This window comes from Furipterus horrens, unplaced genomic scaffold, assembly GCF_987537825.1.
Source record: "Furipterus horrens unplaced genomic scaffold, mFurHor1.1.pri manual_scaffold_6, whole genome shotgun sequence".
Classification (NCBI taxonomy): Eukaryota; Metazoa; Chordata; class Mammalia; order Chiroptera; family Furipteridae; genus Furipterus; species Furipterus horrens.
In genome coordinates, this window is record NW_028327176.1 from 36,306,574 (window position 1) to 36,321,325 (window position 14,752).

The following is a 14,752-nucleotide window of genomic DNA, read 5'->3' on the forward strand; positions in this document are numbered from 1 at the left end:
CTTTTAGTCCGCAAGTTCAAAGCTGTAGGCAGGATGGCAGCCTGAAGATACATCTTTTTATGACCTCAGAATGATGCATGCCTCACTTTAATGGACAAAGTATCTAGGAAAGTCTGTTGTAAAGCAGAACTCCATAAATAATTTCTGTCCCTCCTTCTAATAATTTCCATTATAAAATCAAAGAAACAGTATCAGCAAGAAGAAAAAAACTCACAGCTTTATGTGTCTGTAACTCTCTTTGTTGCCAACAGGATTTAAAGTGATGTGTATAAGGATATGTAAAACTAACAGGAGAGGGTACATTTAAAAGCAAAAAAGGATTAAAAACAAGCGTGAGAGATAAAATAGAGCCAGGAACAGGGCTTTTAAAAAAGTCTAAAATAATGACCTCTCTTCAGAGTGGGTCACACTTTGGCTCCAAACTATCAGATAATGGCATCACCTCAAAAACTCAATTTGCCTATGAGCTTTTTGGGAGCAGGTGGAAGGGGTCAGAGTGAGGGGTAGAAAAACAGGGTAGTCTGGCCAACTCCTTTTCATTTGGCTTCATGTAGGAGCAAATTTTAACATATTTGGAAGAAAAAAACAGCTTAGACTGTGTATCCTTAAAGCAATCTTTCTCAAATATGTTCTTCTGAGACAAGGTGCTCCTAAATATTAGAAGGCATTGGATTCAGAATCAAGGCAGGCTTGGCTTGCCAAGAATAGAACCTGCTTAGTGTCTCTCCTCTCCTTCATAGACAGCTAAAGAGATTGAGCTGTTCTTGCTGTCTCCATTTGTTCACTTGCACCTCACTCATAAAATCATTCTAATCTGGCTTCCACCCCCAGCACTTCACTGAAGCTGATCCTCCTAAGGACCCCAAAGCACTTTTAGTTCATGTTGTACTTGGATCTCAGCAGCATTTGGAAGTTGACTGCTCTCACTTTAGAATACTCTGTGCCCTTAGTTTTCCTAACACCACACTTTGTGGTCATCTCCCTCTTCTCTGACCATTTTCCTCCTCTTCTCTGTCTGCTTTTGCCTTCCTACCTGATCTTTCAAGATTTGTGCTCCTTGGGATTTCTGTTCTGGGGCTGAAAAGAGCTCAAGATCTGAGGGAGTGCATAAAAGTGGTGCTATGACACAGACCAGCAAAAAAAAAAAAAAAAAAAACATTTCTAGTCTTCTGTATACCATAGTGCAGAGTTTCAGAAAGTTCTGGTTAAGTGAATAATAGCGGTGGTAGACAAGGTATATTGCCTTGCTCAACCTCTGTTCCAAGCTCTTCCTGGTACCCTTCCTTCACTGCAGGCTCCGGAGAGCTAGGAACTGTTTTCCTGATTCCCTTGCAGCTAGAGTTTCAAATATGGTTTAGGTTTCATCAGTTAGAAGTCCTCCTGTGAAATTTGGAACTGAGGTGGGGAGAGAAGCAGCAGTGCTTGAGTCATCCATTTAGCTGACATGAGGATCTAGCAGACATTACATGGCTCTGAAGCCAACAATTCTGGTAGGGGCTTCCTGATGCCCGGACTGCAGTTAGGGTGGCGTGTTCATAAATGTGGTGATTTGGGTGGCAGCCTTCTGATTCCTAGCAGTTCCCTTAATGGACCTATCACGAAAAAAATTGTCTAAGGCTTGCAAATGGAAATTACAGGGTATTCTTCAGGGAACTTCCGAGTATTGTCTAGTGGAACTTTCAGGAATTTTCAGATTCTATATGGATGTACTGCATCTATTAGCAAGTTGAGTTTAGCATTCCTGATTATATGTGTGTATATAAGTATGTAGACACACATGTGTGTGTGTATCTAAAGTCTCCTCTGAACCAGACAGAAAATCCTCTAGGTTCCCTCAGTAGTTAATGCATTGAATTAAAATCTTTCACACATGTCATATTTGCATGAGAATCACAGTTTTAACATTTGATACATTAGCAGCCAATTCTACAGAGTTGCTCCAACAGGCCCAAGATAAATCTGTTCTTCCAGCCATTCCAGTGATTTTGTAAGGACCTAACTCCCTATGTTAAATTCCATTTTAAAACAGTGAGGGTGGTTTTCATTACCTGCACCCTGACTGATTACAATGGCTAAAATTATTGAGTGTTTACTCTTTCCTAGATAGTGTTAAACACTTTACACAGATGAGCTCATTTAATCTTCATAACAACTCTGTGAAATAGGCAACATACCTCCGTTTTATAGGTGAGGCACTGAGTTTAAGAAACTTGCCCATGATGACCAGTTAAGAAGTAGAAGCTGGATACACATCCAAACTGAATGATCCCAAAGTCTACTTACCTTACCACTGTGCCAACATCTAATTTCTTTCTACTTTGTAAAGAAGAGTGCATCTGTCACTTTGTTGCTCTGGAAATCGGTGTGGCAGAGAAGCTAGAGATTTCAGTCATGCCTTCACTTCTCTGCTCCCAGGCCCTTTAATTCAGTTGGCTGGTTCTCAGGATCCTGAGCATAACTCATGCCTGGGGTAGCTCTTCCAGACTCTCTCTCAGCTGAGTTAAGGACATACCATCTCCCACTGCAGCAGAGAAGTCGCTCTGCCAAGACCAAGGGGTATTACTAATGGGATTGCACTACGAGTGTGTGACTTTAATGGTCACAGAGTTTGCAAAACAGGCTGCTCACCAACTTAGGCAAAGGCTTGGTCTTAAGGACCTACTGTGTGTTAGACACATTAGGCAATTTACATACATTCTCTTTAATCCTTTCAACAACTCAGTGAGGTGAGTAGTATTATCCCCATCTTCAAGGTGAAGAATCTGGTCTCAGGTTAGATATGGATATCCTGGAATTCCCTTGATTATTATTGAACTCTTCACTAATCACAGGCTATATATCTGACAGAAATTTTAGACACTATATCCAAATACCATTAAAATGTTTATCTTTATTTTAAAAATGGTATCATTTGGCCACATATAACTGAATAAGGAAACTTGTTAAAGAAAGAAGAATAGCAAAAATACTATGCACTACTCCTCCATTATTAATGCTGGTTTGAAAGCTTGAAATGGGCAGGCAACTCAATATTTTCCAGCAAGCACCACGTTAGCTTTTAATTCATTAGCTGTCATTTTCTACTGTCTGCTTTCTTGCTACGCTCTACATTTATACTGGTGCTGCAGAGATATCCAAAAGGATTTATGCTGCCCCACTTTAGTCCCAGGAAATAGAACTGCTATGAATTATTAATAGTGGGCTTTCTAGTACTTTAATTTCACCTCTTTGTTTCAGAGGAGGATATTCGTTCAATGGAATATTTTATATCACCTCAGGAGCTTACTTTATTTTGTAGGAAACACTAACTGATTTAAATTATAGAAAAGACTGTCCTATGTTGATTTCCACTTCTACATATGATGGATCCTCCATGTACTCCACTCCCCAATAGCCTTGCTCAGTGATGGGTTCATAGGGAAGTCTTCCAGTGGAGCTTTTCAGAGCCTTTGCGGTTCCCCAGAGGTGCTCAGGGTGCAGCTGGGGACGATTATGTGCTGCCCCATCCAACCATTCTCTTGCTGCAGAGAAGCGCTTCATTTCCACTATGAGCATTAAGTTTTCATGTAAGATTATGCTGGAAGAAAGGATTCTTTTTTTAGTAGGTATTTGTACATCTGTGGGATAGTAAGAAAAGTGTCAGGCTTTTTATTTGATAATCACAATATGTATGAGCATGTACAACCAACTGTACACTGAACACGACGACTGAGCTGGCAGCATGCCATGTGACCAGGTTTGCAGGATGGACTTGGCCCCCTCTGGTGCTGTAATACTTCCCCTGAACTCTGGGTGAAGTCAGTTACCATGCTTGTTAATATAATAAATAAATTCACAGTAAAATTTGGGAGCTGGCAAAAATGAAATGAACTGATTCTACGAATACACTTGGTTATATTCAGGTGGTTATTCAGATCTGCAGGCCTCCAACTTCCTTTAAGAGGATGAATATAGTCATTACTTGTATTATTTTATAGGGGATTGTCACGAGTAAAATATTTTCTGTAATAAGAACAACTATTTCTTTACCTTTTCAAAGAGTGTAAAAAAAAAAAACAAAAAAACCCAGAAGGATTTTGTTTCCTATGAGGTAAAATCCAAGTTAAAAGGGCATGCTCAGGGTTCTTCCCATGCCTGGCAGCTGTAGACCAGAAGAAGGCAGGCAGGTGACTAAGATCCATCCATTCAGTATTTATTTATTGAGTACCCACTATCAGTGGGCACAGTGATAGACATTGGGGTTAATTAGTGAGTAGGACTCCAACCCTGCCTTAGAATTTTATTCTAATGTGGAGTAGGCCTGTAGCGCATATGTAAACACAGCCATATAGAATGTGATAATTTCCATGATGCACACAGTAGGTTGAGGGTGGGGCTCTTTTTAGATAGAAGGAGCCTGAGAAGGGACTCTGGGAGGGCAGAAACCTAAGTGCATTTCAGAAGGCCACAGCTGGCCTCTTTGCTGGCTTCCAAGGCCAGAAATGAGTGGCACTTACTGTACTTGATAGCTAAATGTATGCCATCTGCACCAAAGAACTAGAACGCTGTGGGGATCCTGCGGGGACCGATATAGTTGGTGACTGCCTGAACAGAAACAGGAAACACAGCACAGTTAATTTATTAAACACATAGATGTTTCCTCGGTCATTGAACGTTGATCAGTACTGTGCTTTACTCATTTCTGTAATGCAGAGATGGCCTGAAGAATACTTAAAAACAATGTTGTTAGATTGCATTGTGACAGCTGCCATATCGCATGCACTTTAAAAAAACTTTCAAAATTGGTGAATTTTTGTGCAGCGATTTTAATATTGAATTGGAAGAAGATACACAACATTTTTGGCATATTATACTTTCTTATTTCAAGAAAGGTAAAAATGCAACTGAAATGCAAAAAAAAAAGGTGTATGAAGAATGTGTGCTGACTGATTGAATATGTCAGAAGTGATTTGTGAAGTTTCTTGGTACTATTGACATTTTGGCCAAATAACTCTTTGCTGTGTGGCTGTCTTAATGCATTGAAAGATGTTCAGTAGTACCCCAGCCTCTACCCACTAGAAGCCAATAGTGGGAGATAGCCAACATACTCAAAATATCCAAATCAATAAAATTATTGGTGAAAATGAAAAATGTCTTTGATTTTATGGAAAAAGACTAAACAGATGTTTGACCAACCCAATAATTCACCCCTCTATCCAACCATCAATTCAGTATTTAAGTCTATTAAATGAATATGTAAAATATGCTGGAGACAGAATGGAGACATTTGTTTACAATATAAGAGATCACTAGTCTCCCTATATACCTTTAAGAACATGATGATTAAAGAGTGTCGTCTTCAATGTAGCAAGAAAAAAGGATTTATCTAGTATAAACTTATCAAGAAATATACAGGACCTGAATTAAGCAAAGTACAAAATTTTAATAAGGAACATAAAGACTTAAATTAGAGGAAATTATTACCCTTGATGACAAGATTAAATGTTTGTTAGAATGTCAGATTTCTCTGAGTTATATTAAGCTTTAAAAGGGGATTTGAAGAGATTGGAAAAAATTATGCCAAAATCTAGTAGACTGTATAAGACAAACAAGGATATTTAAAAATAGAAGACTACAGAGATAGAGGAAGCAGTGTAAAGACTACTGGACATTAAAATGCATTCTAAGGCTATAATAATTAAAATAGTTGGGTAGTAGTTTAAGAATTAACCAAAGATATCAATGGAACCAAATAGAATGTCTAGAAAGATACACATATACAGAGATTTAGTATATGGTAATAGTTGTGCTGGTGAAAATGTCTAGCCATTCAAAATTAAAACATCTTTTTCATAAATGCAATTACATAATTTTAGATGAATTAAAGATCTAATAAAAAGGCTAAAGCCATACTTTGAGTTAAAGATGTTACCATTTTGAACATATGCATTCACCTGCTTCCTCCTCAATTCCACTGAAGTATGAGTAAAATGGATTTAAAAAACAAGCAAACAAACAAACAAAAAAACGAGTTTAAACATCCACAAGAACAAAGAATGGGAAAGAAAGTTGTAGCAACAAAACTTAGGAAATTAGAAAGCAGATGAGCTAGTGGTAATACAGACCTGAACTGTAAGTCTGTGGTGGGTGGGAGCAGAGACACGGCCCATTTAACACAGTGGAAACTGACCCCCGCCCACACAAAGCACAGGCAAATGGAAGTGGGTAGATAGGTGGGGTGGAAAATAGGAGGACTAATTCAAACTCTGTTTAGTGAGCAGTTCTCCCCCAGCCCCACACTGGGGAGCAGCGGTCCCGCACACCCAGGCAGAAGCAGTGTTTCATGTTCCGGAGGGGTCTTCTAGGCACAACTGAAAAGAGCTGTAGTGCTGAAAACAAAGGGATTCAGTGAAGGTTACACACCGAGTGTTGAGGACTTAACCTTCTTCCCAGAGTCCCAGAACATGCAAAGCCAGATTTATACACTCTAGGCAGGATATTGGACGTGTCTTCCCTGGAGGATCTGACCAGTCCAAGAGAAAAGATATAAAAATGCCAAAATCAGAGGCTCCCCAATGAAATGGTTCATTCAGTGTACCCTAGTAAACATAAGACCACAGCTGTGTAGCTGGCCCAAGTCTATTCCACATGGGGATCCCACATTCCATTGCTCACTCCAGGAAACATTTGAGTGAATTCTTCAATCTGCCCCTCAGACAGACTATCCCTATGGAGAAGCCTTTGGCTCAGCATTGACCCTCCCCGCCACCCGTGGGGACCATACTTGCAGGACAGGCATCTCAGGAAGTACATGGCACGGCAGGCAGGCATGTTTCCAGTCCCCTGGCCATCCAGTCTAACCTGAAGGACCCTCATTGCTCTTAATTCTTTCATTTCAGTCAACATTTAACTCCCATGGCAATGATTAAGACCCTTTTCACATTCTTTAGTCCCTCAACTCTACCTCCACCTCCCTTATCTTCAGTAAATTACCTTACCTCCTACTTGACTCAAAATGGAGGCTAACTCATGTGAATGCCTCTTCATATCCAAGTTGCTCTCCAGTTATTTTGACCCCATTGCTTTCTCTTCTTAGGTATGTCTTGTTTCTTCCAACCTGTCCTGGGACCTTGTCATACCAACTACCTTTCCTTTGCATCTTCAGTTCATCCCCTTCACCCACTTGTGAGGACATGTGCAGCAGACACTGTGATGTGCGCTCAGATTCCCTTTCAGGCCTGAAGGGTTTCTTTCCAGAGCTGGGAGGGCTGCTGGAATGTGGTCCACAGTTGGGAATGGCCTCTGCAGAAGGAAGTCACCTCATTAAGGGTCACACCTTCTTCTCTGGGCAGCTTTCCTCTACTGAGTGGTTCATGTGGGGCTATGCAGACCCAATCCTCTCACCTCTACTCTGGACAACTTTGAAGGGTGTTCCAGCTTCAGAGCTCCTCTGTGTTGGCTGAGGTCTGAATGGAGACTGCATCTGTCAATCTTCCCCCTCTGTCCAATCCTGTCCTCTTTCCTTGACTCCCACGGTTATACCCAATAATGCTCTCTGCGTGCTCATCTCCATCTGAGTCTGTATCCCAGGGTATCCTCTATGACGCAAGGTCTGTAAGTTATGGACATTTACATTTTTAAACTTACTCTTCTAAAAACTGTACATATTTGCATTCCCATCAACAATGTAGAAAAGTGCCTCCTTTTCCACACCCTAACTGCCCATAGATACTATCAAACTTTCAAATTCTTGTCATTTCTTAAGTAACAGATGGTGTCTCCTTCTTGCTTTATTCGTATTTTTAAAATTATGAGTAAAAATGAGAATATTCTCATATATTTATTGGCCATATATATTTCTTTCCCTTTCATCTGCTTATGTTTTTTTGTCCACTTTCCTGTTGGATGGCCATCTTTTATATATTGGTGTTTAAGTGCTCTTCACATAGTAAGAAAGTTGCAAAGAAGTTTTTCAGTTTGCTATTTGTTTTAGCTCTGCTTAGGATATTTTTTTGACCATTTAAAAGTTTTACATTTTTAATTAGTTAATTGTTATCGATATTCTTCCTATGCCTCTTGGTTTCCTTTCATGTTTAAATTAGCATTCCCCATTTGAAGATTTGAAAAATTCAATAGTGTTTTCTTAAAAACTTAGCTCAAATGCCGTTGCTGTCACAAAGATGTCCTTGAGTACTTTGACCAGTAGTCAGCCCCCAATTCCTCTCTCCCTTTATAGAAAAATTGCATTGCACATCATATCCTGCCTTATTATTACAGTTGTTTTTATTATTCTCTAAACTCTTCTAGCAGATTGTAAGGAACTGAGGCGAGAAACTCCAGTATCTAGAATATGCCTTGCATACAAAGTCACTTAAATACTTATGTAATTGAATTAACTGGTCCTGTTTGATTATGTGGTTCTTTTTCACACTAAGGGTGAATGTGTGTGAGTTTGTATATGTATATGTATATGTATATGTATATGTATATGTATATATCCAATCATCACTAGATATAAACTTGTGTGAAAATTTGTGATTAGTTCTTTTTTGCTTAGAAGAACTGTTCTGCCATCTCCAGACCTGAGCCACACTTGTCAAGGGCTGACTGCAAGAACAGCACATGAAGACTGAGGTCATAGGGCTTGCCAAGTGACTGGGGACCAGGACACTCCTGAGTGAACAGGCAGACCAGGCAAGATGGTTCCTAGCACCAGGGGTGGCATGTGGGGAGCCATAACACAAAGTGGCCCTCCCCCCAACACACACACACACACACACACACACACAGACATACACAGAGTATAAATGGAGCTGAGTCACCTAACAGCATGACCATTCTGCCCACCAGTGGCACAGATTCCACCTTGGCCGTAGGTCTGGCTGGTGAGGTTCTTGAGGGCATTGAAGACCAGCTAAGGTAGGGAGTCAGGCTCTCAATTAGTCAAATAAATTGAGTTATCAGCTCCGGTGGATAAGTCCATTGCAGCTCCTCTGCCCACTATCCATTACTGGTTGCATCCCTCTCTTTTCATTCTCTCTTGAGCCCATTCAAATATGGTTTTCAACCCACCAACCCTGCTCTCATCAAGGCCATCAGTCAACTTTAGTGGTCAACTCTCAGTCCTCACCTTACTTGGCCTGCGAGCAGCAGCGTTGACCCGCCTGGTGCCTGCCTCCCTGTTGCTGGAGGGCTTCCTTTAACACTCAGGACATGATGCCATCCCAGCTTTTCTCCTACCTCACTGGATGCTTTCCTCTCCTCATTTGCGGTTCTTCTCCCTTTTCCTGAGCTCAACACAGTGCAGATCTAAAGAGCAGCCCTTGGACCTCTTCCCTTTTCTATCTATATTCATTTTCTTGGTGATCTCGTACAATCTTATAGCTTTCATTTCTATTTGCAAACAAATCCCAAACTTTATCTCCTCCAGCCAGACTCATAGATCCAACTGCATAGTCAACACCTCATTTAGCGGTCTAATAGACATCTCAAATGTACCATTCCCAAACTGAACATCTGCTCTTTCCCTCACATCTGCTCTTCTCAACAGCCTCCATTTCAGTAAATGACAGCACCGTCCAAGTAGTTTTCAAACCAATTACCCTGATATCATCCTTTAGTCCCCTCTCTCTCTCTCCTACAATCTGCCAGCAGATCCTTTGGCTATACCTTTGGAATATATCCAGAATTTGATCACTTGTCATCACCATCACTGCTAAACTCATACCCTGGATTAGTTACTTAACTCTTCTGTGTGTCTCTTTCCTCATCAATAATTTAGGAGTAAAAATGGACTACAACTTATAGGGTTAATTGTGGACTAAAGGAAATAGTATATGGGAAGAACTTAGCACAGTGCCTAGCAGTTAGTTCTCAATAAATGTTAGCTTCTATTATTTCTGGCTTTTCTTTTCTAGAAGGTTTTAAGGAGATCTGACTTGTACAATTGAAGCCATCAGCTTCTTTTCATAATAGCTAAATTTTATTCAACACATTGCAATTTCCATTTTTAAGATTTCAATTAAATGAGTTAAAGAAAATAAAATGGGCTACTGTGCTCATGGCTTAGCTTCCAAAAAGGAGAAAATGAAAAATTCACCTTACCCAGTAAAACTGTTACAAATCAGAACCAAAGAAAGTGTTTTACCCAGCACAATGGCAATTTAAAGTATTAGAATTCTTCTATTGCCTAGGAGTAATTTTCAGGTAATCAGAAAATTTTAGCCTAGAAAATATTTGAAATTCAAGGTTATATGAGATTATTACTATGATATTGCACAGCTGTCCACAGCACTAGTTTTACAACCGGAAAGAACCCCGCAGATATGAGCAAAGTCGTGGAATGTTTCTACAGATGCTGGGATAACTGCCATCGCTTGTAGAAAATGGCCTCATATTATTCACCTGTAGTCCCACTTAATATGTCATCCCACCTAATTATGAGTTGTCAACTATATTTCAGTAAGCCTTAATTATATAGGAAGCATCTTGGGTAAGTACCCAAATGCATAAATTAGACACATGGATACCACCAATAAATTAAGAAAAATCATGGCACTATATAAGCAGAAAAATAGTTTCAGAATATTTAACTTGTCCCTTTAGTGCAGCCAATTTGCTAATATATGGCAAGAAATGGTTTTTGAATAGATAAGAAAAAATGTTCACCTAATTTTAATTTTTATGGAAAATCACATTTATTCTTTATTATTTCATCCATTTTTTTCCCTATTCTCACTCCCCATCCTTCCATTATCCCTCTTCCCCCATATATATATCATCTATCATATCTACCATGTATATACTCTGGTTTCTCTTCAGATCGTATAAATCTTTTGCCTTTTACTACCATGTGCCAGGTAATAAAAAATACTGGTGAGTTATTTTTATTACCTCTTTTTAAAATATTTTAATCCTTTTCTATAGCTCAAGAGCTAGGTAATAATGGTGTCGATATTTTAAGAGGGGTGAAATAACTTTAAAAACACTAGTTGACTGTTTAATTTGTTATTGGCTTTATGTTCTCTATAATTATATGTTAAACTCTGTGGTGTTCTGATACAGACATGATATATACAATATAAAAAATTTATATTTTACATTATATGCAAAAGTTACTTAGTAAAAGTAAATTCCCAATGTGGGATCATTTTAGCTTGTCTATGTACACTTTACATGCTCATTTCTATTTATTTTTTGTAGGAAGTCCTGGCTGAGCAAGGTTGGAAGTCCTAGTTCTCGCATCGACCGCACAGACTTCTCTAATGAAAAAACCATCTCTACACTTGAATATTCTAATTTTAGTATTCAACACTAATAGAAATAAAAATTATAATGTTCATACTGCATAACAGGCACTACATATTCTTAAGTCTATGTACTAGGGTAATAGTAGCAGAGGAGGGTTAAAAAAAGGAACTTTGTTCTGAAAGCTGCAACATTATATGTAACACTAAAATGTCTGACACTGAAAGTTTTATTCAACTATGTTTTTAATAAGCTAAAAATAATATCCTAAAATAAAAAATGTCATTACAAATCATTTAATATGAATATTTAATTTAAACTTGTTTCATGGAAACTATAATAATTCTAATGAATGTTATAGCATACGTGTTCTTTGGCTTGGCTAGACATAAAATAATAAAATTAACCATTTAAAAATTATTTTAGATACTGTTGTCTGAATTGAATTCTAAAACCTTCCATATAATGATTTTTTATTAAAGTCAAGTAATTTTAATTACTCAAAAAGAACCAGTAGTTAGATATAAATGTATATAATGATCAGTATAATTAAAAAATAATATCAATAAAGAGTTAAAATTTTAAATTTGGATTGAGAGCATGATTCAGTACTTGGGTTGGAGCTCCTGAATGCATTTTGTGAACTGTATCATTCTGTATAGTGAACAGATGAGTGATCTCAACTGATGAGAACCCACAATTTCAGTATAGCAAGCAGCAAGATTTGTATCAACCACCATCCATGATGGCTATTCTTTAACCAGAAAAGGAACCAACTGTGAGTCTAATTAAATCATACTGTCCCCCTAACAAGGTCTATCATGTGAATGATTTTTAAACAACAGTATTTTAAGGGGAAGTTTATTTCTATTCAATAGAATTACATTATTGAAAAAGGAATACCTTTAACTCAAAATACTGGGGAATTTCAAATGGGGTGTATGCTTGCGTATATCCTTCATTAAAATAAAATTTTACCTGGAACGTAATACAGAAAGAAAGCGGAAAAGCACAACCAGCATGACTGAAATGGGGACGGGGATCCCTGGAACCCCGCACACCTGGTCACACTTTTCCTCCTGCATCTTGTCCCCCTTGGACAATTTCAAGTTCCTTGGGGATATAGGTTAGAAATCACTATCCTATCCAGGAAAAAATTTCCATTGCTACGCTCCCAGGCATGAAGAAAGAATGCAGGCCAGAACTGAGAAAAGGAGATGAAGGGTTGGCTGACCTTGTTCACTTGGAAAGGTAATTCTATGGATGATGATAATATTGAGACCAAATATGTAAGACAACACAACATTAGGGAATGACAAAGATTTTTTAAAACTTTCTAAATGTGCTTAAAATAAAGAAATAAAGAACTTTCCCATTATTTTAATACCATCATCATGTTAAGTATTATATGTGTTGAATATCATACAGGAGAATCGATTGTGATACTAATTTGTGTCCTTGTATTTCCTCACTCCTGGTTCAAGGGAGGTAGACAAGTCTTTGTGTCCCCTTACCTCAGGGAGGGTTTTGGTGCCACATACCCTGAAAACAACTTTCCTTCCAAGGTTTTATTTTAAAGAAGAAATGATGTTGTGAGTTAAGGAGAAAGACAAACACGCCTTTAGCAGGTAAAGGAGAAGCAGAAGTGACAAGAGCCAAAGGGACAAGGAGATTATCCAATACTTTGGAAAGGGACCAAAGACTGTGGATTTCCCAAGTGATGGAGACCTGAGCTTTTCTCCTCAGTGGCACCTCTGGGGGATGGTTAAACCTGAGAAGGGAGCAGCTGTGGTACATTCAGAAAAGCTGGATCCCAGCCCCAGCGGCTCCCAGCTCTAGCAAGATTCCTGTCCCCAAAAATGCTTCAAAGTATCCTGATTACAAAGGACCATAGTGGCTTGGGCAGAAGTTGTGGTAACTGGTATGGACTGGAGACCAGAGAAGTCTTTCCTGAATGTTCTCTCTGAATAAGGACCTTTACATGGTCCTTCTAAGAGAGGGTGCAAATACCAGAGTGACAGATTTAACTTCCTACCTCCCAGACAGGTGGGGCTTGAAGCAGGCTCAACTGGACTTAAAGGCAATACAATAGACATTTCTTGCACATTCAAGGTTGAAAAAAAATCTGTCTCTTTATACATAAAAAGGCTAAGTGATTTTAGAAAAAAAAATCTCAGATGTGCCACTAATATGTCACTTTTTATTACCCTGCTGTCCTCTGCCAGCTCCTTTCCCAGCTCTCGTTATAAGGAAATCGCACTTTGCTGGCACAATCTTCTAACTGCACGAACTGAGTCATATTACTCAGGGTTGCTTAATGAATACTATGTAACTAAATTCTATTACTGGATGAAAAATGTTGTAAATAATGATTAAAAGTAGGTGTTCATGAATGGGTAGAAAGCAAGAGAAAAAAAGTGAAGCAATTCTTAAAATTTTACATTTTAATGTTAAACTTAATATGTCAAACTTCATATGGAACTTACAGAAAGAATTTTTAAATTACAGTCACTTTAGATAATAACAGACAGTGACACATTTACTTTAGTCAGAATTAGACATTTTATAAAACAAGAATATTAAGCCAAAGGTGGTATCTACTTCAGGGACTGTCAACCAGGAGTCTACACACTCCACAGGCCCACACCCTTCTCCAGAAAGAACATATCAGAATTATGGAAGTATGATTTATAAATGCATACTTAATTATTTTTCATATTTATCTAAAAATTACTGCCTTTTAAAACTGGCATTAAAACAGGTATGTAGATAAGTGGAACAGAATAGAAAGCCCAGGAATAAACTCAGTCTATATGTATGGTTGATTAATCTATACCAAAGGAGGCAAGAACATACAATGGGGTAAAGGCAGTCTCTTCAATAAATGGTATTGGAAAAACTGGGCAGATACATGCAAAAGAATGAAGCTGGATCACTTTCTTATACTATATACAAGAATAAACTCAAAATGGATAAAGATGTAAATGTAAGACCTAAAACCATAAAACTCCTAGAAGAAAATATAGGCAGTAAGCTCTTTGACATCACTCTTAGTAATGTTTTTTTTGTTTGTTTGTTTGTTTTGTTTTTGATATGTCTCCTTGGGCAAGGGAAACAAAATAAAAAAGCAAATAGGACTACATCAAATTAAAATTTTTTGCATAACAAAGAATGCCATCTATAAAATGAAAAGAACCTACTAAATGGCAGATTATATTTGCCAATGATATATTCAATAAAAGTTTAGTAGCCAAAATAATAAGGAATTTATACAACTTCACACACACACACAGAGAAAACCAAAACAGCCTAATTTAAAAACTGGGCGGATGACCTGAATAGACACTTCTCCAAAGACATACATATGGTCAGTAAATACATGAAAAGATGGTCAACATCACTAATCATCAGGGAAATGACATTAAAACCATAACGAGATATCACCTCACACCTCTCAGAATATCCTTAATAAATCAACAAACGTGCTGGTGAAGATATGGGGAAAAGGGAACCCTTGTGGACTGCT

General features: G+C 38.2%; 2 protein-coding genes across 2 annotated transcripts in view; one reads left to right on the forward strand and one right to left on the reverse strand.

The window, feature by feature from the left end:
• The window catches only part of TSPYL6 (TSPY like 6), a 38,203-nt gene extending 30,741 nt beyond the window's left edge, over nucleotides 1–7,462 (reverse strand). The window contains 2 exon segments of the mRNA XM_090280120.1: nucleotides 7,097–7,281; nucleotides 7,384–7,462. Of these exon segments, the coding sequence (XP_090136246.1) occupies nucleotides 7,097–7,281; nucleotides 7,384–7,462 (264 nt within the window).
• ACYP2 (acylphosphatase 2) overlaps nucleotides 1–12,615 on the forward strand; it is a 136,890-nt gene extending 124,275 nt beyond the window's left edge. Inside the window, exon 4 of the mRNA XM_090281285.1 lies at nucleotides 11,182–12,615. Coding sequence (XP_090137411.1) covers nucleotides 11,182–11,296 — 115 coding nt within the window. The 3' untranslated portion in view covers nucleotides 11,297–12,615. The remainder of the gene's footprint in view (nucleotides 1–11,181) is intronic.
• Nucleotides 12,616–14,752: the final 2,137 nt, after the last annotated feature.